Genomic DNA, 24,002 nt, shown 5'->3' with positions numbered 1-24,002 from the left:
TCCTCGAGACCCACAGTCCCACCAACCGCACACAGGTGGTAACTGCGGGCAGAGAACCAACTGCGCCGGCCTTTTCCCTGATGGCCTCCAGGCAATTTGCTTGGGGTAAGAGGAAGGCTCCCTTGGCTCAGAAACCATAAGTTTTTGTCCGACTTTGAAACACACGCCGGAGGTAGGCGCAGGGGTTTCATTCCCCACTCCTGGAGAGAGAGAACCAACGCGAAAATCCCCAGAGAAGCAAAAGACAGGCCTGCGAGGGAGGGGGACGGAGATGGGAAGAGCTCTATGATGGCAATGGCAGAAAAGAGCCTAGCGGAAAGGAGGAAGAGAGTCCCAACAACTCCAAAGTTAGGGGGGGTGTCAACCCAGCCCCTCTTTATTGCGCCTGCGCAGTGCTACCTCCTGTAGCACCCCCGCCCCTTCCCGCCGCCGAAGGTTTACTCGTCTCTCGGCAACCATTCACCCGAGGAGCCAATCAGAGGGCACCTTTTGCCCTGCCCTCGCCGTCAGCGCCCAGGCGGAAGGATCCCGTGGGCTCTGGCCCCGCCCCACCCCGCCCCTCGCTCCCCTGGGAGGGAAGGCTCAGGGGCGGGGGCGGGGTGGGGGCGTGGTCAAGCCGTATAAGAGCGGAGGGGGCGGCGGCAGGACCGCTCACTCGGTGCCGCTGCCTGGGGGCTGTAGTGACCGCGCCGCTCCTGCTGGGGGCTGCCCACGCCAAGGACCTGCCTCTGTCGTCTCCTCTTCCGCCGCCCAGGTGAGTCCCCGGTCCCCTCCCCTAAAGGTGCGAGGATGCCGCGGCCCCAGGGAGCCGCGCGCTCTGCCTTCGGGGGTCTGTCCCCGCCGAGCGGAGCTCAAGTCTTCTCAGAGCCCGGTGGGGAGCCAGAGGGGAGGTACGGACAGGTGCCGGGCCGCGGTGCTCCCTTCCCCTCCCGCTCCCGCGACGACACCCCCACACACATCCCCCAGCTCCTGAGGGCCAGGCGAGATGCCCCGAGAGGGAGGTACAACTTTCCAGAGACTTCGACCGGGGCTTGGCAAACTTTGGCGAGTTCCTGCTCGGCGCGCCCCGCGGGCTGTGCGCTGGCCGGCGCGGGCGGGGCGGCCGAGGAGCGTGCGATGGGGGCCTTGGGCCCCTTCCCGGTCCGACGGCGCCCCGCCGCCCCTTCTTTGCTTGCGCTCCCGCGGGCACGCACACCTCCGCAGGCCAGCCGAGCGCGAATTCGAATGCGGCGGTTTCGGGAGGCGCAGTTGGAGACGCAGCGGTCAGGGGCTCGTCTCAGGCCGGGGAGGGGAGGGGCGCTTCCCCGGCTCGGCGCCAAGCCCGGGTTTCGAGGTCAGGGCGGGGACCCCTAACTTTCGGTGGACTCACACTAGACTGTGGACACCGTGAGCAGCAAGTGGTCCAAGCGAGTGACTTCCGCGCGCTGCACTTCTCTTGGAAACTTCTCGGGAATACGGTGTCTGTGCCCTGCCTGGTTCCTCCCCCTTTAGGAATGAAACTTGCTTACCGTGTAGACCAAAAGCCTTGACAGTGAGTTGACTGGGCCAGCGGTGCCGCGGGTGGCTGCCCCAGATCGAAGAGAAGGGAGGGGAGGCGGAGGAGGGTGACGAACCTGACCAGTACAGGTTGGTAGCCTGTACCCCGAAACACAGAACGCAGATGGGAGAGAAAACAAAACTGCTCTACCTCAAAGTAAGGGAGGACTTCCGGAGAAAAGCTTGGCGAGTTTCTCTGGAGAATTAGAGCTCACCCATCCCCGCTAGAACCGCCTGATAGATGAGGCTGGACCTCGCGGGAGGGATCAGCCCAGTCCCCTTCCCTCCTTTTTGTCTGGAGGAAAGGCTTCTGCAGGGCTAAGTCCTTGTCTTAGGTAGCTTTTAAACTTTTTTTTTTTTTTTTTTTTTAATGGAGTTATAACATGCAAGCCATGGAGTGCTTTCAAGTTCACTTATTACAGTCAGCGTTTATAGAGACTGTTGTAATCATCTGTATTGTGACAGTTGGTATTCAGGATATTTGGTAAGTGGGTCAGGAACCTGAACCGGGCCAGGAAATAAAGTAAAGATTATTAAATTCTTCTAAAGTAGACTCCTGGCTTGGCCCAGCTGCCCTCCAAGGGGCGGGGTGGGGGTGGGGTGGGGGGTGGGGCATGAGAGTGGCCATTGTTGGCTACGCTAGCCTTTCCAGGGGAGTAACTTGGCAAGGAAGCCCACAAGGAAGCAAGCCAGGCAGCCTGGGGCTGCCTGGGTGGTGGTGGTTTAGGAGCGCTTACCACGAGTTGTGCTGTGTCTCAAATCCCCAAAGGTATTATTGAGGGAGTGAGACCCACCCATGAGACCCTGCCGTTGAAGGGGGTGGGGTGGGGACTAGAGAATGCTGACTTTTCTCTTCGCTTTCAGGGAGGCGGTCTGCCTGGACCAGCAGGGGTTCTGTCCTTTGACATTCTCGTTTGTGAAGATGGAAAACTTAATATCTCTGGAGTCAAGCTTTTACTTGAGATAACTGAAAGCTTGTGTCTTAAGGTATACCCATATCTTTAGAGTACATTTATTCTCAATAAGGAGTTTTTAGAAAGAAGGTTTTGGTATATTGTATATAATTGTTCAGGTAGCTGTAGGGCGAGTCCCATAACACAATGTGAAAGCTAAAAAAAAAAAAAAAAAAAAATAGGCCCACTTTCTTTTTTTTCTCAGCCAGGAGGCCTCTAAATTGTTACCCAAAACAAAGGTCCCTCATTTCATGCCAGTGTCTGTACCTAGAGCTCACCACAGCACTCTCTATGTGGAGTTTCTTCCACAATACCTCCCTTGTATCCAGAGATTAAGTTGGGGTACCTCTGAAGGTAAGGACGTGGATCTTGCCTATTTGTCAGAATGTGATTTAGCTGAGCACCAGCGGTTCTCCCTCCTTGGTTTGCTCGCCTGTACTGTGAGTATAAGCAGCTCACGGAAATCCCATCCTGAGTTACAGAACCCCTCACCCCTGCATTTCCCAGTATGCCCCATGTAGCCTACAGCCCCCAGTGTTCAAGGCCAGGGCAAATTGTGCACATCTTGCACTACCCATCAAAGAACAGAGAAGTCCTCGTACTTCTGAAAATCCAAGGAACTGCCTAGCAATAAAGATAATGCAGAGTGGACTATAGTGCCCTTGTTCTCCCAGTGCCGGTAATCGGACACATTTGATACAAAGTTAGAAAATGACAGGGTTTTTTAAACTGCTCAAGTAAGTAGTACCTTGTCTTCATCTTTCATCTCTGATATATTGTGTGCCTGGGGCCAGTCACCAGAGAATGACAAGCCAAGAGCTCTGAATGGTAGACCTTTTTTGTATTCCCAAGAGAAGTTGTGGAAGCCCAAGCCTAGTTTCATGAGTTAAGCTAAACTTGGGTTGTCGTGTTTGGGTTTCTTGGTCTCAGGCCAGATCTCTGGGCTGTGTGCGTTACTCTGTGTGTGTGTGTTTAGGGGTTAAAGGGAAGTAATGCTGAATCTGAGCTGTTACTTGCGATAAAACATTACTCTGGTTAGATAAGGTTCGTTGCTTTTTTTGTGATGTCACTCAAGTACACAAAAGGCAATATAGAAAAATGTGTTGTGCCATCCTGGTGTTTTGACCGTGGCCTGGCAAGCTGGCATGAGCTATATTATGATGAAGCAGCCACCCCTGTGTCTAAAGAAATGCTCATGTTTAAACAAGCCAGTTGGGTACAGCGGTAGTTCTGATCTCTTGTGATGCTTCCCAGACTTCTGGTCTCAAGCCTTTTTATCCTTTCACTAAAGAAGCTCATATCTGGAATTTAAGTGGTTTCAATGAAGCCTCTTTGCAAACCCAGCTATGTAGGAAAGAGCCTTATGAATTGTTTAGAATCGATAGATTTTGTACAGCTGGTCCCTCTAGGCTGCCCCAGAACTGTTTGCAGAGCTTCTTGGAACAACGGGAAAAAAGGAATATGAAGAAATAATTGCTGATGTTAAGTAACTCCATGGAGGAGATTTTTTTTAGTCTCAGAGCCTTTTGGAGGCTTGGTCACTATAAACTGCATAAAGTGTTTATTTCTTGGGTAACGGTGATTGAGTCAGTAAGTAGTTAAGTCCTTCCCCGGGCAGCAGTTGGTGCCAGGTGCCGAGGAGGCCAAGGCAGTGGTATGTAGAAAGGCCTTGTGGAAGCGCTCTGGATGCAGGAGGAGCCGGGACAGCGTCCTAATGCACAGGCACTCAGATTTTGCTCGTTTGTCTTAGCCACTGGCATGTGAGCCCCAGGAAGGCAGGGATAGGCGCTCCCTGCAGAATCCTCCCCGCACCCGGAGCAGGCCCTGGGGCACAGAAGGTGCTCCTGTGAATTAGATACAGTGATCTCTGGGGCATTAAACTGCCAGTTCTCTCAACGAGGGATGTCTCCTTTAGGTAGATTCATTTTGGTGGGCCAACGGGCCGGGAGCTCTTTGGGTGGGAAGCTCCCAGCCTAAAATGCCGGGTGGTTTCTGGGCCTTTTTCTAAATGGTGGCCTCCGTTTGGTAGGTTTGGAGCCGAGGGGCTGCGCCTGCTAATTGGCCAGCAGCTGAAGCTCCTTAAGCTGAGCTCCAGACCCGCTCTCTTCCAGTGTTTCCATCCTGCGCTTCCTGCCCATCCACCCCAACCCCAGCCTCACATGGCTCGCTCAGCCTTTCTCTCTCCAGTTCACTCGGCTGCTGGTTCTGCTGATCTTTTATCTTTTTCACTTTTTGTTTCCCACTGCCATCACTGACCTGGTTCAGGGGCCTGTAGACAGCAGCTCCATGAGAGCCGTATGGGGCTCTTCTCCTGCCTCTCTGGCCAATTCTGCATCCCATGCCCCCCCCCCCCCCGCCCCAAACGCCACCTGAAGAACTCCCAGGAACTGCCCATCTCTCCAGAAACCGAGCTCCTTTTCAGAACCTGTCCCCTTCTGACCTTCTGTTCATCCTCCACCTCCCTTGGACGAGTCTTCCTGATTGTCCTCCCTTGTCTCACAGAATTCATATTCAAATATTTGAACAAATCACTGTTCTTCTTTCCTCACCAAACTATATTTTGACCCAGGTTTAGACCTTCCTGAGAGGCTCCTGAGGTCACCCCATCTGAGGGTCCCCGTATCTCATTACTCACCTCTTTACAGCTCTGCTGTGTACCTTGTTTTCTGTTTCTACTTTCAAATCTTCCGCTGGATGAACACACACAGTCCCATATGTCTCCATATTCACTCTCTGTGGGCCCATTTTGAGAACAAAATTATCCACGAATCTGGAACTGCGTCCGCTCCCTCACATTACCATGTGCTTCTGTCCTCTGGGCCAGCCCTTACACGGGGGTGGGGGAAAGGGTCATCCTCCACCTTGCCCGACTGTCTACATCCTACCCCCAAGCACACCCCGTTTATCCCTGACTTGTGCTTGTGGCTGAGGAGGTGGGCCTTGCAGCCGGCTGACCCTGCGTGCTCTCGGCCCGGCCCGTCGGGGCACTCACGTGGAGGAAGCGGCCGGGCGCTGCGGTAGGAAGAGTGCAGGTCCAGGAGGCGAGGTGAAGTGGACACGAAGTGAGCATGGACCCTGTGTCCAGGCCCTGGTTGGGCTTGCTCAGCTGGGAGCTAGCACTGCTACTGTCCTGAGTGTCTGGGCCTCCCGTGCTCTCTCTGCTTCCCTCCTCCCTGCCTCTGAGGCCTGTCTTGGGTTGTGAGGATGGGCCTCTACCTCTTCAGGCTTCAGTTTCCTCGTTGTGGTAAGGCCAGTCGACCGGTGCTGTCCAGGGGAAATAGGAGAGCCCCAGTTAAGTTTCTAGCAGTCATCACATAGAAGAGTAAAAATAAACAGGTGAAACGAATTTTAATGATTTTATTTAACTCATCATAGCAAATGTTAACATCTCTGTAGGTAATCAATATAAAAAATATTAAGGAGATACTTTCCTTTTTTTTTTTTTTCCCTCCTACTGAGTTCTTGAAATCTGGGGTGTATTTTATGTTCACAGCACATCTTAGTGGTCTCAGTGTGGACTTGCCCCGTGTCGAGTGCTCAAGGGCCACACGAGGCTTGTGGATACAGTGTTGAGCAGCACGGGTCCAGACCCAACTGTCCAGTGGCTCATTCTCCAGTTTTGATTCTATATGAGTTAATAGCAGCAAGTTATGGAAGGAGAGGGCAGAGGTCTCTGTCTCTTGCTTACTGACGGGTCATCAGCTCCTAGAACAGCGATCGGAACATAGTAGGCACTCAGATACCGGAAAGAATGAAAGGAAATTCAGTCATCGTAGCCCACTTACTGATAAACATTCCCACTGTGAGTCTTGCCTGCCACTAAAACACAGGATATTTGATTCCTCGTCTGGTGCTCATTCTTTCATTTTTCTGTGGTTTCTTAGAGCATAATCACCAGGTAATAGAATTTCAAAGAATTGCAGATGAAATCTTCTGACTGACACTGGCAGGGGACCAGGGCTCAAACAATTTATCAGCAATTAAAATATATCAACAACTGACATTTGAAATTGCAAGAGGAAATAACTTTCAAGCAACAGGTGTCTGTGAGCTGCCAAATGACAGCAACACATGACTTGGTATATGCTAATTTAATGATAATCATTCCTAGTGGGCCATATCCGTGGCCCGCCCAGCTCCACACATGTTGAAACATCAAACACAGGGTGACTTGGCTTCTCCAGCGGAGCTGGTACAGATATAGGGTACCCCATGGTCTTGCTCCTTCACTTCAATGCATCCTCCCACCCCCCAGTGCTTCCCAGCTACCCAAATTGCCATTCTTCACAGCATTTATAATGTCAAAGGGGCCACCGAGCCTAGTGATGTGTCACTCAGGCTGAGGCGGTGCTCAGACCTGGAGGTGCCTGCTACAGGGATGCAAACCTAAAACCTGGATGGAATGTGCATAATTAGCATCCTCCCAGAAATGGAGGCCAGCTCACACTTAGACATATGTGAATGGGGTGTGTGTGTGTGTGTCTAAAGTATGATAAGTGCCGCACTTGAGCTTGGCCCTTTCCTGATAACGCCCAGGGATGCTGCTAGGGACGGGACAGCAAACCGAGGCCCTCCTTCCGGACACCTGACAACTGCTCCAAGTTCTAAGCTGGAGGGTTAGGTGGTGTGCGATCCTTGATAGACCCTGGGGGCTGGCAGCCCTTAGACCCCGTGGACTGTACGGAAACTTGGCCATCCTTATGGTAAACAGCCTCCTAGGAATCGTTCAGTTTTTCTCAGTCTAGTCAGTCTTTAAAACAGTGGGGGCCGGCTCTGGCGATCTCTTTAAATGAGTCAGACCAGTAACATCTCTGATTTAGACAGAGGCATTTCGTAGGAGGAAGTGGGGCGCCAAGTTGCAACAGGGATTATTTCCAGTTCAAGTGGTGTATGTAGCACTTAATATCGCTGACACCCCGGAAAAATCAAGACTTCTGTGCTTAGCTTCCATCTAAAGATGTCCATGTCCTGACCTTGTTAACGTTTACATTTGTGACAATTTCTGGGTATTCCTCTAAGCGTGTGCACCTTTGCGGTGTCCCTGTTACAGTATCTGGGCCCGTGTTTTGATTCTGTTTTGTGCTGTTTTGCAGCCACAGCATGAGCTCTTCCAGCGTTATCTCTCCAGCCACACTTGCTCAAGCATCCTATTTGAAAGACGAGAAGTGCTTTCTGTTTGGAGTCCTCTTAGGGCGGGTGTCTGTGGACAGAGCCCAATCTCTGATAACCATTCAGACCATCTGTGGGCATCCGTGGGAAGGCAGAACTTGGGAGGGCCCCTCGAACTCGAAGCGTGGTGCTGAGCCAGGCGGCCCTGGCTTCTGGTGACCTGCTTCTGCTTCAGTCTGGGACACCCCTTTCCTTCTGCTGAGGCAGCACGCCGGCTGCCATGGGAATCGCACCAAGTTTGGGGGCTGTGGCGCACATGGGTGTTCAGTGGCTAGGACCTTCTGATAACCCTGGGAAAATAGATTGGGACCTCTGGCTGAACATGACCAAGCGGAGAGTGGGAACAGGCCAGCTGCGGGATCTGTTGCGTCACTGACTTAGAATTGTCTTCTCTGGGCAGAGTTCTGCGGCACGGCTCTGTTGTTTCTTTGAACGGAGGCAGAGTGTGTTTGCGAGTGTTCTAGAAAAAGCTAACACACAGTATATTTTACTGTCCTTTTCATAAACAAGACATTATTTTACGTGGTTCGATTGCTTTGGGCTGTCTGCTAACGTAAACTCTTATTCTGTGGACATTCACGTGAAACAAAAAAGCATGTCTCAGTTATCTCTACCATTTCCATGTGTTTGGGGGCAGAGGAGTCTCCAGAATGCGGCCTCCCCCCTGGGCTTCCTCAGGCTGCCCCCTGGTCCTCCATAACTCCTGGCCTTCACCACACAGTCGAGGATGAGAGAGGATTTCTCTCCAGAAGGCTGCATCTACTTTGAGCCGGTTTTTCTCCTTGCTGCCCGCTGGTCTAGTGCCGCGTTTACCAAGTCCACGGTCATCCAGAGTGCCCGGCTTGTTTCTCAAGGGCGTAGGCATCTCAAAGGCCAGACTCTGTGCAGTTGGGGAGGTGGCAGGTGTGATGTGTGCATTCGTCAGTCTGTGCCAGGCTCTTCTGTGTTCAGTGCCATCCCAGCTCCCCTCCCTCCCCGAGCTTGCCCGAGGGGTGCCCATCACTGCTTGCGAACTTACCTACCTTCTGTCTGCAGCTCCGGTTGGGTTATCAGTTTCTGGGATCTAGAAAGTTGCCCTCTTGTCTGCAGAGTGTCCTGTTCTGTTGCTTTATCAGCAGATCAACACTGCCAATCTTCCAGCCAGCAGAGCGCATCCCCGCAACTGTCCCCGCACTCTCTGAGAACCACTGCCTGGCAGCCTGGCTGACATCCGGCAGCTCCCTCAAAGGGAGCAACCTGGGCCTTCACCTCACAGCCACTGCTCCTTTAAAACAAACCTGAGCATAATGATTAGCATTTCTGTACATAATTACCTTCCATTCTGGTGGATCCAGCCAGATCCAGCCATGGATCCCCGAATCCATGATGATCTGCAGGGAGAGGGTCTCTGTACTGACAGCTGTGAGGGACTCGCGCTCCGAATGCTTCTGCCTTGCCTCCGGCACCTGCCATCTGGCCCACCTCACCCGGGGCCCTTAGCTCATCTAGCCACCTTCCTTCCCGCTGTCCTATAAAAACCCTTCATACCTTTCACCTCTTCCCTCCACTTACTGCCGTCTACTTTTTACAACTACCTGAGCAGCTAGCTTATCTTCCAAGCCCTACCCGCACCCCAACACATGCACCCAAGCTATCTACCTCCTAGGAAGCCCCTCAGTCCCATTTGTGCCAATTTCCTGGCAGGGCATTCTTGGACAGTTAACACTTTGTATAACCTCTTTGTTCCCCGGTCCCCTTTCCTGTAAAGCAGGGATAATGGTAGCACCGGTGTACACATCAGAGGGGTTGATCTGGATAAAGCTGGATCAGATAGAATTTGGTGATTCATGTTAGGGCACCTGGCTGGACAACTGGTCACATTTGGTCTCTCCCCCGATGAAGAGGGCCTGGAGGGCTCTGCACCTGCTAGTACCTGCTGGAGCTTCTAAGGAGGTAGTCAGTGGTTTCTGAGTGGGTAGTGTTGGTAAGATGTTTAGATTATGACACCGCTGATGTGCGTCCCCATTGAGAAATAGGATTTCCCACACCATGGGCAGTGAATTGCCTTCTCTGGTGCTTCTCTGAGGGGTACCTCTAAAGACACCTTGGCGTCCTCAAAGATGAGCACTGACTCATGTCCTTTGCTCAACTGGAATCTGCTCTAAAGCAGGCAATAAAGGGTGATTGGTTCAAGCTCTGTTGTTTTCAGTGTATGTGGTGGAGATAAAGTGTCACAGTTAGAGGGGTAACTTTCTCCTTTTCTGGTTAAGACCAATACAATCTCAGTTATAGAAGAGATCACCGTGGTCGCAGCACTGTGGTAGGGCACTGTGCACCTGTGGACTTGTAGCAGGAGTCTATACCCTCGCCCTGCCTCCCACCCAGCCAGTGGCAGAGCGAGCTTGGTGGGGACCGTTGCCAGTTCCAAGGGTTTGAATGTTCGCTCTAGAGTTGAGGATCTGGGGTCAGTTCACATAATCTTTTCTGATCTTTATTCCTTAATTTGTGCAAAAGGGACAGTTGTAGTTCCTCGGAGTGCTTGTGAGGATTAAATGGGAATTGATGGGAAGGGGCTTATGCTAAGTACCCTTTCTTTTGCACACACGTTTGTACCTTCATTTTACAGGGAATGTGGTTCTCATTCACTCGGGTTGCTGAAAGAATTGGTGGGATAGAAGAGTGTGGTGTGTATGCCACCCTCTTTCACTTCTGCTTAAACTCTCTAGGTTTTTATATGCAATGAGTAGTTTCTTTTTCCTGAAAGTACCCTCTGTGGTATACTGGAGGGGGAAGAGTTTGTGTGGAAGATGCCTGCCTCACGTGCATGGGTCCCCTCCCAGCCCGGAGCTGGGGACAGCAAATGTCTTTGCTCTGCATACACACCTCCCGTAGTCTGTCACCAGGCTTGGTCCATGGCCCATGGCTGTGTCTCTTACCTCAAGCCTGGAAAGTGTTGCTAGGAAGGTCCAGGTTTTTGAGGTAATATCCAGTAACCATAAAAGGAAATGTTGTCATCAAAGGAATGTTGAAATGTGTTTGAGTTTCTTTTGTATTCTTAAACCCCAGCAGGGTCAGAGGAAGATGGTGTTGCTCAGTTGTCTCTGGAGGGGCTGGAGGGCTGCCATAGCTGAGAGCCTCTGTTCACACCTCAGCATTTCCATGAAACCTTTGGGACAGTAGCTTCTAGAGCTTTTACGTGAAATATCGCAGACTCAGACTTACATATACACTGTCCTTAACTTCACAGATGGACATTTCCACATATACTGAGAACCCTGTGGACAGTGTCTATGCCTAATACCCGGCATAAATAGGAATCAGTGTTGATTTGACCTAAGCCCTTGACCTTAAGACCCAGAAGTGTTACGTAGGCTCTTCACGCTCATCTCCAGCTTGTCTGTCTGCCTGTCCTGCTGGCCCACCTTGAGTCCCCTCACATTTTCATAGTCTCTGTCACTCTTATTTCTGGGCTCTAGGTAAGCTAGGAAGCAGGACTAGAAATGGCTTTCTCTCTCTCTCTCTCTTTTTTTTCTATTTTTTTTTCAATTAGGGCTTAATCATAGGTTTTCAGATCAACCTGCCTTTGAGGGCCTCTGGCACAGGCCACAGGAAACAAAGGTAAGTTAGACATGAACTTGTCCTTAGGAGCTTGGTTTGTTCTTCTTTGGGCTTGGTCAGTCTTTTCCTCTCACTTTTTGCTGCTGTTCCTGTCTTCCAGTGTGTGCATTCTACCCTCCTGCTGCAGCCAGATGGTAGAAGAAAAGGGAATTCAGATATTCTTAGGGAATAAGGGAAAAAGATATTCTTAGGGGCACCTGAGGTGGTTAGTCGTCACGAGTCCAACTTTGTAGGGGATTAAGTACTTTGAACTGAGTAGGCAGTTGGTCATCCTCACTTATAAAATGGTGCCTGAATTACCAAATCAGTGAGAAATCCTGGTTCCCACCTTGCCCAGCTTCTACTGGGCAAAATACAATGACTGCTTCTCAGTTAATCTTCCTTCTCAGTAAAAGGAAAATCAAACTCTAGTTTGAATTTACCAGGCATCAAATTAATTTTGTTTTCTAGTCATCATTTTGTTAATTCTGCTAACTAGAGTTTGCCTTTAACCTGGCCCTTTCATGAGTTGAGAATGTGTTTCACATGATTCTTTTATATGCAGATTATATCAATGTTGATCTCAAGCGGTTAATTAAAACTCAAACTGTTACACTCTGGTGTGTTATCTAAGCCCTCAGGGCCTATGACTTGGATTTATTCTAGTAATACCAGTGTTTGTTGGGGTCCCTAAAAAAAATATACTTTTGATATCAGAAATTGTTTGGGCTAGAGAAAACAAAGAATGCCTTTGTAATCGTCATCCGTAACTTATTTTGGGCTCCTTCTAATGGGCTAAGCACTGAATATGAACCCCGCCTAAATTTGAGCCTTCAGTAGCTTGAGCTCTTCCATATCTAAGTCATGATAAACTGGAAGAATTAAGAACTACACCATGGATTTGTCATTTGTCATGTTCCACACCATGCTTTTATATGAACTATTTTTTTCTAAAAGTTAACTCCACTGTTCACATGTATGTCAGAAGAAGTTAGCACGCAAGATGCCAAACACAGACATCTTAGATTCCTGGTAAATGTTGACTGCATTTATTAAGGTTCTTGCAACTGTTACTGATAACATAATGCATATACGCATACTAAGGTTCTTGCAACTGTAACTGATAACATAACGCATTTACGCATACAAATGTACAGTAGGCAGTCCTGAGGGTCACTATCATATGTCTGAAATGAGAAATAGCAATTATTATAAAACTACAAAAAAACCACTTTGGGATAACAAACATAGAAAGGGTCTAGATGAGATGGCTTATCCATTATTTTGAAAGTCTGGAGGATTTTTGACAAACAATGGACATCTTCTATTAAACAGTGGAGAAGTAGAAACTCGACTAAAAGCTATTCTAGGGGAAAAACAGTCCCTCCTCCCCTGCCTACCTCCTAGAGATGCACATCTAAGGCTGGGAGGGGAAGCTTCTATGTGTTATTTGATTTGGGGACAAAGAGATGGTGGGGAGTGATAGGAAAGGCATTGAAAGAACTAAATAAGGTAGCAGATGAGTTAGAAGGCTCACAGGGGAAAGATTTTCAGATATGGCTCATAAGATTTTAACTATTTTCAGTTAATACATGTGTAGGTTCTCAATTCAAAAAGGATAAAATAAGTTTCCTTTGTCCCGTCTCCCAGTCTAGAAGGGGATATTTGGTATAGGCCAAAGTACTTGTGTTTCCTCCCAGAGATCTGTATAAATGTACAAGCGTGGGCTTGTGCTTTTACACACGCACGGTTGGTTTTCTGTGAATAAACCTTGACTAGCATTTCACATTCTCAGAGATAGAGAGCTGCCTCCCTTCTTTGGGACAGCTGCGTGCAATTGTATACTGTTGTACACATGCATTAAGTCATTTCACCTTCTATTGATGACTCTGGAGCTTTACAGAGAATTCTCCAGTGAATATCCTTGTGCATACTGGCCAGTATACCCACAGGATAAAATCGAAAGTAGAAAAGTAGACTTCCTAAAAGTAGAATTGATTTATAAAGAGTACATTCACTTAAAATTGAGAGTCCCACACTGTTCTTCAGAGAGAACCCATGGGCAGTGTGCTAACGGGTGTCTGCTTCTTGATCTCTGCCGATCTGATAGGTAAGAATGATACGGTGAAATTTTACTTACCTTAAGGTAAGGTTGAATGTGTTCTGCATCTGAGCCACTGTTCAGGTATTATTTTGTCCCTTCTTCTGTTGGGGTGCTCGTCTTTCTCATTTGTAGGAGCTCATTCTTCATTAATAAAATAAGTAACTTTGCCTCACGTTGCAAATATTTTCCTAGTGTTTTCTTCTGCCTTCTTTGTGGTGTTTTTACCATGTAGATATTTTTATTTTTCTGTATCAAATGTTTGACTTTTAGGTTTTATGTGATTTAGAAAGGATGGCCTACTGTACATTTGTATGCGTAAATTCCATGTTTCCCCAGGACTCTCAGGGTCTTTAATTCATCCATCTAGATCTTAGTTTGGCACAAGACAAGGAGTCACCTTATTTATTTTTTAAATGTAGATAACTTATCTACATGTCTAAACTTTTTGTCTCTATTATTTTGAAATGCCTCCTTCATTATATGTGAAATCCCCCATGTATTAGATTTTATTTCTAGGTTTTAAAAATTCTGTCCCAACAGTCTGTCTTTTTGTACCAATACCACACTGTTTCGATTATTGTGCCTTCAAAATACCTCTTATGGGGCTAATATGTACATCATCCTTGTTTCTCATAACTCTCCTGGCCATTCTTGCCCCTCCTCCCATATGAACCTTACAGATTTTCAATCTAAAACAGATTCTAACTTTGAACCTCCTGCAAGTTTAGAGATTTAAAAATCTATGAAAGGTCTCGTGCTTATGTCTTCCCCTTCTCTCCCCACTCCCTCCCTGGAGAAGGAATGATAGCTTTCATCACGTTCCCACTGGTGTTAGATGTTCCTTCTCTAAGAACTACTGTTCTAAAGGTGGGAGTAGTTCTGACTTTAATTTTAGAAACTTTTTTTTTTTCTTCTCACAACTCTTTTGAAAAAAAAAGGCACGAGTCAAAAGTCATTCCTATAGTTATTTTCTTCTACAACATTACTGAGGTTCTTCTTTGAGATATTCTTAAAATTAATTGTTCATTCTCTTCCAAGTATTGATTCACTTGCTGCTCCTCTGTCGCTGTGACTTCTCATTCCTGTATCATAAACATGAGACTTGGAAGCATAATAGCAGGTGATACATAGGGAGAGAAGGTTGTGCTTTTATAGGGAGATCAACATACCTGATGGAAATCTGTGTCACCAAATCATAGATAGTTTAGCAGTGTCTCAAAACAAAGCTAGCGCCAGACCGCTTTGTAGTCATTTGGACTTAATTGTGCAGCGCCCTGTGTAATAGGCACAGCGTACTGTATGCTGATCATAAAAGGGCCACGGAGAACCAAATGTACATAGAGCACATTAAAACGATGTCCCAAGTCTGACATGAAGCCAAATGCTAGCCACAGTGAGCATGAAGTATTTCGCCACAAATTTTGCTTGTTATCCTTAACCTAGGCCTGCTTTGGTAGAATGATCTAGAGAGCCTAGAGCTTTTTAACACTGTCCAAACAGGTTTGAAGGGAAACTTATCTGCCTCTTGGCAAGTATTCTTCCGTAGCAAGCACAGAAGAAGCCCAGAGAAGCCCCAGATTGGTCTTCCTAGAGCCTGCTGGGATCATGTGACCACCCTTCCTGTTGCTGGCCAAGCACATTCAACCCCTTAATCTACAGACCAAAGGGAGCCTGTGCTCTGGCTTGAGAGGTGTCTGATAGCCAGACCTGACAATTCGCTAGGTCTTGGCTGCACGTTGCCTTCTGGCCCTAAATCCCAGCCCAGAGCTCATGTTGCCTTTCTGTCCCTGTGAGTGAACTAACTCTTCTGTGGCCTTCTTGTTCACTCCAATCCAGGGAACATGCCTTTCTTCTACCTTTATATTCCATCTTCTTTCTACCACACACTGCCTTTTATTGCTATGTGTGTTCTCACCCACCTTCTTAATGGCCAGCTCCTGGAAAGCTTGTCTCGGGGTGTCCAGTGGTGCCCCCCACACTGAGTGACAACCATCACCATCCCTCTGAGCGATTATGTCAGGCGAGGATCCCTGGCACCAGTGCAAGCCTAAGACCCAAGCTGGAACCTCAGGACAGTGATGGTGGATGTGCATTCAAAAGCAGCGGTTTCCAAACAATGAAACTGCAGAAGTTGGGATGGGTTTTGTGTGTGCCTAGCAAGTCAGGAAGGCGAAGGGGCCGGGGAAACTCTGTGCTCGCCCCAAAGGGTGAGGATAGCACCTTGACATTTTGTTTCTGCTCTTACGTCTGTCTAGCTAATGTTTGACCCACGTGGATCCACAAGCACCTTGACTTTCTAATACAGCAGTATTTGTTTTTACACATTAGGATTTCCAGGGATCTGTTGTATTTTATTTTCTGAAACGTAAGACTTGGTTGAAGATTACTTTGGTGTAACTATGGTTCTAGCAAGTGAAGCGTGAGATGGAATGTTTTGCTCCTCATACTGAGAGCTCACTTGATTCTCAGGTAGCCTGAAGGTGCTAGATTTCAAAATACAGTGAAAAGATCACACTGCCCCGAGGAAGTTTCCCACGTGCCGCGGAGGGCCCTCCTTGCTGACAGAGCTGATCCACTGCAGGGCTGACCCGAACCATTGTTGCCAGGAATCTTGTCATCCAGACAGTTCCCTGGCGTCCTACTCTGGATAACGGAGGTGCTGGTTACAGGGCAGACCACTCCCCTGAGTGAAAAGGACGTGGGGTTCTTGCTAACAAGATAATCCGTGTACCTGGTTCTAGCAGGACTGATCTGACTTCCTGTCCTCGGTGTGGTTGCGACCCAGAGTTGAATCTTCATCTCCTCATGGAGTGAAGGAAGTCTTTTCCTGGGGTGGGGGTGGGGGTCTTGTGTTCAGGGTGTGGGGGTCTTGTGTTCAGGGTGTGGGGGTGGTAGCTTAGCTATCAGCCAGTTCAAGATGTAGGTAGGCATGCAAAGGCAGGAGAGGTAATTCTATGAAGAACAAGGAAAATTAGCCTAACCTATAGGCCTTCGATTGAGGAACGTGTTTAGGTGACTTTGTTTGAGAAGTTTGTCTACTTCCCTTCACACAGACCACCCTCTTGCAGACAAAACAAGTGAAACAAAGAAACCAGCCCCACATAAAACAAAATCACGAAGCAGAGGGTAGGTTTCTGTATATGTTGTCCTTACTCCGTGCACATACCCTCCCACACACATCCGTGACCTGTAACCCTCACAGCAGCACCCAGTAGTAGGCACCCGTTGTCGCTGTTGTGCGGGAAAACATTCAGAGATCGTTGAGCATCTGCTCTGAGTCCCTCGGGCTGCTTGGCCACATAGAAGCGAATCCTAACTCTGTTTCTCGCCCCCTCACTTTCAGTTTCCCCGCAAGAACACTCCCCAAGATGGCAGAGGAGAACAGCACTACCAGGGACTGCGTGTCCTTCAGCGTGCTTAACTGGGATCAGGTTAGCCGGCTGCATGAGGTCCTGACCGAGGTCGTACCCATTCACGGACGAGGCAACTTTCCAACCTTGGAGATAACCCTGAAGGACATCGTCCAGACTGTGCGTGGCCGGCTGGAGGAGGCAGGCATCAAAGTGCAGGACGTCCGGCTGAACGGCTCCGCAGCGGGCCACGTCTTGGTCAAAGACAATGGCCTGGGTTGCAAAGACCTGGACCTGATCTTTCACGTGGCTCTTCCCACGGAGGCAGAATTTCAGCTGGTCAGAGATGTGGTGCTGTGCTCTCTTCTGAACTTTCTGCCGGAAGGTGTGAACAAGCTCAAGATCAGCCCGGTCACCCTGAAGGAGGCATACGTCCAGAAGCTGGTGAAGGTCTGCACGGACACTGACCGCTGGAGCCTGATTTCCCTCTCCAACAAGAACGGGAGGAACGTGGAGCTGAAATTCGTCGACTCCATCCGGCGCCAGTTTGAGTTTAGCGTGGACTCTTTTCAGATCATCCTGGACTCTCTGCTCTTCTTCTACGACTGCTCCAGCAGCCCCATCTCTGAGCACGTCCACCCCACAGTGATCGGGGAGAGCGTGTATGGGGACTTTGAGGAAGCCTTCGACCACCTGCAGAACAGACTGATCGCCACCAAGAACCCCGAAGAGATCAGGGGTGGGGGACTGCTCAAGTACAGCAACCTCCTCGTGCGGGACTTCCGGCCCACAGACCAGGAAGAAATCAAAACTCTGGAGCGTTACATGTGTTCCAGGTTTTTCATCGACTTCCCGGACATCCTCGAACAGCAAAGGAAGCTGGAGACCTACCTTCAAAACCACTTTGCCGAAGAAGAGAGGAGCAAGTACGACTACCTCATGATCCTTCGCAGGGTAGTGAACGAGAGCACCGTGTGCCTCATGGGGCACGAGCGGAGGCAGACCCTGAACCTCATCTCCCTCCTGGCCTTGCGCGTGCTGGCAGAGCAGAACATCATCCCCAACGCCACCAACGTCACCTGTTACTACCAACCAGCTCCTTACGTCAGTGATGGCAACTTCAACAACTACTATGTTGCCCATCCTCCCGTCACCTACAGCCAGCCGTACCCTACCTGGCTGCCCTGTAACTAACCTTGAGACCTGAGGGCTTCCGCAGTGGGAACCCCCATAGGGCAAGGGCTCTCAGGTAGGGGAGCCTCCTTCTAGATGTAGGTGTTTGGCTTTTAAAGGGGAACTCAGCTCTGATTCTGCTCTTTTTTTCTTTGTGCACCCATTGGAATGGGTCTACAGTGTATCATGAGCCAACCCTAAAGGGACCCATTATTCCAGTGCCACTTTGGAAAATGCTATAGGAAATACGACCTATCCACATCTTTCCAAGACAGACACTAACATGCCATGTCCCAAACAGCCGCACGGGGAGATTGGAGCTTCGTGCGCTAATGGAATCTGGGAGAATGCTTGGGCAGTGTCTCTTCTCACCCAAGCCTAGCGTAGGCTCTGTTGGCCTTCACAGCGGATTCTCAGCTGTTCTATGAAAGTTGTGGTTATAGTCTATTTTCTTGTACCAGTTTTAGCCAGGCAGAAAATGGTGGACATGAGAGTGGTCTCATTTTTGTTCAAGGGACTGAATTGCTTACGTTTATTCCCTGTTAGCAGAGCTGAGGATTTCTTTCATGAATAAACCAAAGCTGGTAGCTGGAGCATTGAGATCTGGTTGACAGTGGTTTATGGTTTAGATGCTGTGCTCTCACAAGGAATTGTGAGATATTGCTGAGGAAAAAAAAAAAAAAAGACCTTTGCTTGAAATGTAACTTGAAAACAAAATAAAATGTGGAACATAATGTTAAAGCAGAATTGTGGTGGTGGCGGCGGGGTGGGGGAGAGGGTGATTGTAAATAGGAAACGTGAATGTTCAGTTGTTTTTTTTCTTTAAGGAATTCTTATTGAATGACACTTTGTTTTTTTCCCTCCCTCAGCAGCTCATCACTTTAGTTTTGCTCTTCCTAAGACTAAGGATTGTGCTGAGTCTAGAGCCCTTATAGTAACTGATGTGAGAGGGTCTTCCCATGTTTTAATTGGAAACCCGTTTTGGTCACATTCCAAGGATAACAAGCTGTTTTTCTGGAATACCTTCGCTGATTATATTTTGTTTGTTTTTGTTCTTTCTTCAAAAAATAGTGATTTCCTTCTCCAGGCTTTTTTTGGGCAGCACATGAATTCGGGATTTTCAGTAGAAAGGAATGACCTGCTGCTGTGGGCAGAGTCCTCTGGCTTACGATTGCTCTGGAATCGATCCCTCTGCCCCTGCGCTGTGTGCGAGGTAGAGACTTAGCGCTCATTCGGGCTTGGTGTGCCGCATGGGAGCTGCCAGGGCTCCTTGCAATGATTAATTCTGGTGGATTCAGGGAAGAATGGAGTAAATGGAGAATGGCCTTCCTTATTCTGGTAGATTTGACCATACTTGTTTTTATTGTGCACTTTAGAAGAAAAACAGCGTTAATCTCCAGTCTAAAGCAAGCTCGGTAAATGGGAGAGTTCTAGGCTACTGCTTTCCCAGTCGATTTAGGTAAGGAATTTTGTGTTTTGAAAACTTTTGTGGGATCTCTTAGAAAGCATCACTCTAGGGTATTGAGGGCAAAGGAACTCAGTATCACCAACCAGCTTGGTCTGTAAAGTGATTTCATCAAATCCACGCTCCTGATTTTTTTCTTTCTCCTGTGGCCATAAAAAAATCCCAAGCCCTGAGTGATTGCTTTCCTTTCTCCTTGCTTTAAACAATGAAGATACCTTAATGCAGAAAGGCTTAGCAGAAAATGCATGGTTTTCCTTTTTCTGAAGATGGTATTTTCAGGGTTTTTTGGGGGAATGTGATGTCTTGGTCCTTTTAAAAGCAGATTGGGTGTGACTGAACCCCTGGGCTCAGCTGGTATCCGTGTTGTGTTACACTAGGTGAAGAGAGGCCACTTCTGTGTGTAAGTAACCAGCTCTGCTTTGCCTGTGAACCATAGTTACATTTGAATGCACTAGCTTTGAGTCTAGGCTGGTTTTATATTGACGGGGGGCCCAGCATGCTTCAGGGTTAAAAGGGGGGGGATGAATAGTGAATCCCAACTTTAAAAACTACGTGCTCATCCATGACATTAAAAGGCCGCCATTATGGTCTAATGGCAACATCTTTGCGCAGAAATGACAGATCTGATTAACCAAAACTTTGAGATGTGATGAAGCCACCAACATAAGCACTTGCTAACAGAAGTCAGTCAGTATTGCTCCTACTAGAAGGCTTGAGGATCAGGGTGATGAGGCTCCAGACGAAGATAGAATCAGAACCACATCAAGTAATTAAATTTCCACTTTGCCCTTGGAGTTCTTTCTGCTTATATATATATATATTTTTTTTTTCCTAACTGGTACTAGTCCTCTTCTGAGGATGAAGGGAAGCCCAGAAGTTGTTAGAAATTCCCAGTCTCCCCTCTGCCCGCCCCCGCACCCCCTTAGTTCTTTACCACCATTGCACAATGACCATCTTAGTGCAATCCGTTCACTTGAAGTTCTCAGTCAGCCCCACCATTTTGGAGTTTGAAAGTAGACACGTGTTCTAGAACCTCCATCAGGGTAAAAGGCTGCACTGACCAAAGCTGCGCTTTTAAAACCTCACCCTGGTCCAGTGGTGTTTCTACCTGCTCTACAAGGCCTTTGCCGGCCTCAGAATAGATCAGGTAACCTTGAATTTCGGGTGTTTGGAAATTCCAGCTGAAACCTGCCTTTCATGCTGCTCACACAAGCACCAGGTCCCCTGAACTGGTACCGAGACCTGTGGTTCCTCTTTTGTGTGTGTTGAGTAACATGAAACTTGCCAGTGGTCAAGGGCACTAAAGTTCAAGTACAAATTCTAATATAAATCTAAGCAGTCTCACTTGCTTCAGGACTCTGAAGTTCTCTGATGCTCTCTGCAAGTATGCAGCTTGTTTTTCTGGCCTGCTTCTTGGAATCCATTTGAGCAGCAGTGAGATTAAAACAGTACCGTTTCCCCTTGTGTTGGCAGAAAGGCACAGCCTGAATTCCTGGCCTTGAGCTTCAGTCTCACCCTTAAGTTTTACTTTGGCAGTAAGACACGATTCCTCACTCAACTTCAACTCTGAAACTAAGCTCTCTATCACGGACAACTTCCAATCAGGGTTCCTGCTAAGTGCATGTGGGCTGGGGTGCGGCCCACACCTGGGAGCACCTGGCAGCCAGGGTGAATCGGGTACGAAAGATGCTGGGGCCCTGCTGTGTCCTAACATGTGGTTTGATGGTCAAGTCTCCCTCCCCCCCCCCCCCCCCGCCAGTCTGAGTACCTCAAAAAGGGTACTCCAATAAGGCGCTCCACTTATTATATTGGTCAATTAATTTGCCAGTTAGCCAGGCACATAGATTTCATGGTCTCCACTATTTCATCATTTGGTTGAAAAGCAGACGCACCTCAACACACCTGGGGATTTGAGTCACTTTGAGCTGTGTGTAAACCCATGTTTTGTGGTGACCTATTAATAATCAGATCTCTAATGCCCTGAATCTGCTCGTCCTTCCACCTCCCTGCGAGCGCTAACTCCTTACCTTCGTGGTGGGTTAGGATTTTAACTAGCACTGCTTTGTTAACTTTGAGAAATGGTGCCACTCAAGAGCAACTTCCTCACTTTAGGAATGCCTCCTTTCTAGTGAACTGTCTGGTACTGGTGCCTTGTTTTGGGATGCACCTACATTCAGAGCTCAAATGTACTGATAGTTATCCATCTGTGGGAAGAGACCCTGTAGCTCCCCAGGGCCATGATTTCCTGGGTGTCTGGGGCTCTCTATGAAGGAGAGCCCTTCGGTTGGATTCCGTAAGGTGAAGAACTCCTGTTTGCCAGGGTTAGATCCAGATCCTTAATCTGGCAGAGACCAGAATGTCACAGCTGATTTTGGAACCTATTCCAGTTCAGCCAATTACATTCAGAGGACCAAGGGAGGTACGTAGGGAGGATGTGTGTTAAAAGACCTGGCAACTTTTCAGGATTACTTGTGGAGACTGCCCAAGGTGAGGATCAGGAAAGAAAATGTGTTTTTGTTTTGTTTTGTTTTTTGGTGAGTTCTAAATCTTGTTTACCTATCACTTTTTCAAAAATAGTTTTAAGTGTAAACTAAAGAAAACGCTTGGAGGTTTGCCTGGGCTGGTGAGAGTTGGTATAAATTGTCACGTGTGTTTGTATAGGAAGGTGAGAAGACGATCCACTAAAGAGGAAGTCATTAAATAATATGGATATATGGGCGTTTTAAAACTCAAGCCATCTGGTCTCCTTCCATTCCCCCAAAGGTTAAAAAAAAAAAATAGCTGCTTTAGGAAAATTAAGAGTTTTTATCCAGTAATTTCCAAATTAATATAGATGAAAAGTAAGATACTTATTAGACTGAATTGGAAGCTTTTTGTTATTCTGGATTTGCATAGCCTTCGAAATTTCTTAGTGATGCCTAAGATATGTGAGGTTTCCTCTTTGGTGTGATGGTCACTGACCTTCTTATGTGATGAAGGTGAAATCACTTGTCAATGCAAACTGTATTAGAAGTTGATGAAATAAAGCTTTGAGTTTGAGAAATAAAAATATATTTAAAAAACCCCAAAACCTTGTCTTTTATGGTCATTTCTTTGTGTCTCCTCAACAGTGAACCTGTTTTAGGTTTCAGGAAACCTGTTTCGTGGTGGGATGGGGGAAGGGTCAGTTATTAACATTCTCAGCCTTAGATACTTCTCTGGGAGATGGTGCTTTCTCTGGGGGAAGAGGTGTGTGCTCACCTTGTGGGCCATAATTCCCTTCATATCTGGGCTCTTCTCCAGGGTGCCTGACTGATCTAAACTGAGCTGCGTTACTGACCCCAGCCTCTTGGCTAATGCCTACATCAGCTGCAATCTGTCTTCGCTGGCATCTTGTTTGATTCGGCATTAAAGACTAGGTTTTCTTGAGCTTGACCTTGGCCCAAAACCCATTTTCAGTAAGAGAACCGAAATAACTTCTGCTGTCCTATATCCAACTGCTACCATGGTTTCTTCATGCTTTAGAGAGTACAGAAATGATCTAGAACTGCTCAGGAAGGTTGGAGTGACTTCCTCTCCCCGCCCCCGCCCCACCGTCATCACAAGAATTGGGATGGAAACTTTTCCATCTTAGGTTTGCCTCCGAGCCCGCTGCGGGGTCCTTTCCCTCCTCATCTGTACTGCGTGTTCCTTCCGAAACGCCCCTTGACATCGGCCTTTTTGGTACTGCCTTAAACTCCTGCCTGGGCCACTTCCCGAGTCCTGTCACTTGTCTTGATTCACCCAAGGGCTCTTTCTAAAACAGACGTGCCTGTGTGCCCCTCCCAACATTTCAACCTGTTTTAAGACCCTACTGTGCAAGGGCACCTGTCAGACTTACAAACGTGAGGAGTCCTGCAGGTCCAGCCCCAGCCTACCTTGGCAGTCCCTTCCTGCCTCTCCTGAGCGGGCCTTCTTCCAGCATCCAGGCGCACAGTTCGGCCCGTGCGGCCCAGCACACGGCAGGCCTCTCGCAGCTGGGTGGAGCTGGCCCACCTCCGGCTTCCCCAGGCCCGCTGTTTCTGTGGGTGGGCTGACTAGGTTGCATCACTCCTTCCCGGGGCTTGCAAACACCTGTCCGTTTCGTTTTCCCCTGACTGCCTCCCACACAGCTGACTGCGATCTGGTGCCTCAGATGTTGAACCCGGGGTTTTCATCCCTGGAGGACTTGGCCTGGGGCCGCCAGCAGCGACGAGGCCCAGCCCTGGATATTAACCTGGCTGTGTTGTAATGCCTCCTTCCAGTGCCAGAAAGCACGGGAGTACAGGCATTGTCCAGACCAATGTTTACACGCAGAGCACCTTGTGCGGGAAGTGGGGGTGCTCGGTTCCCCAGAATGAGCAGTCATGTCCTGGATGCTGTAACGCTATTGATCACCAGCTCTTGACCTCCCGAACACGGTCAGTACTTACGGCTGCAGTCTTCACACTCCGTTGCGTTCTTCCTCACTCCCCGCCCCCCTAACAACCCCGCGCATCTACCTTCTGGTGTTCTCGTGGAACGTTTCTTGTGTGACCTCCAAGTGACTGTTGTTCAGTGCTGGCGTGGTGCTTCCATCTCCGCCTTGGACACCCAGGATTCCAGAAGTATGCTTTCAATGAGCGGGGAATGCTTTCCCCCTTCACTTGGGTGGGATAACAACATACTTTGCTACAATT

General features: G+C 48.4%; 1 protein-coding gene across 4 annotated transcripts; it reads left to right on the top strand.

The window, feature by feature from the left end:
- The first annotated feature begins 621 nt into the window (after positions 1–621).
- TENT5C (terminal nucleotidyltransferase 5C) lies at positions 622–22,396 on the top strand. 4 transcript variants are annotated; one of them, XM_064588565.1, is made up of 3 exons: positions 2,002–2,020; positions 2,401–2,523; positions 16,682–22,396. In XM_064588565.1, exon 3 carries the CDS (start codon positions 16,707–16,709, stop codon positions 17,880–17,882), a length of 1,176 nt encoding a protein of 391 aa, XP_064444635.1. In that variant the 5' UTR covers positions 2,002–2,020; positions 2,401–2,523; positions 16,682–16,706; the 3' UTR covers positions 17,883–22,396. The 4 variants fall into 4 exon arrangements, with proteins under 4 accessions (XP_045752816.1, XP_064444636.1, XP_064444634.1 ...); XM_045896860.3 differs by lacking the exons at positions 2,002–2,020; positions 2,401–2,523 and adding an exon at positions 622–754; XM_064588566.1 differs by lacking the exons at positions 2,002–2,020; positions 2,401–2,523 and adding an exon at positions 788–1,626.
- The last annotated feature ends 1,606 nt before the right edge of the window (positions 22,397–24,002 follow it).

Source organism: Mirounga angustirostris, unplaced genomic scaffold (genome assembly GCF_029215605.1).
Source record: "Mirounga angustirostris isolate CCGP_5_RB_7025 unplaced genomic scaffold, mMirAng1.0.hap1 SCAF_4, whole genome shotgun sequence".
NCBI lineage: Eukaryota > Metazoa > Chordata > Mammalia > Carnivora > Phocidae > Mirounga > Mirounga angustirostris.
This window is presented reverse-complemented; position numbering and strand designations above follow the sequence as displayed.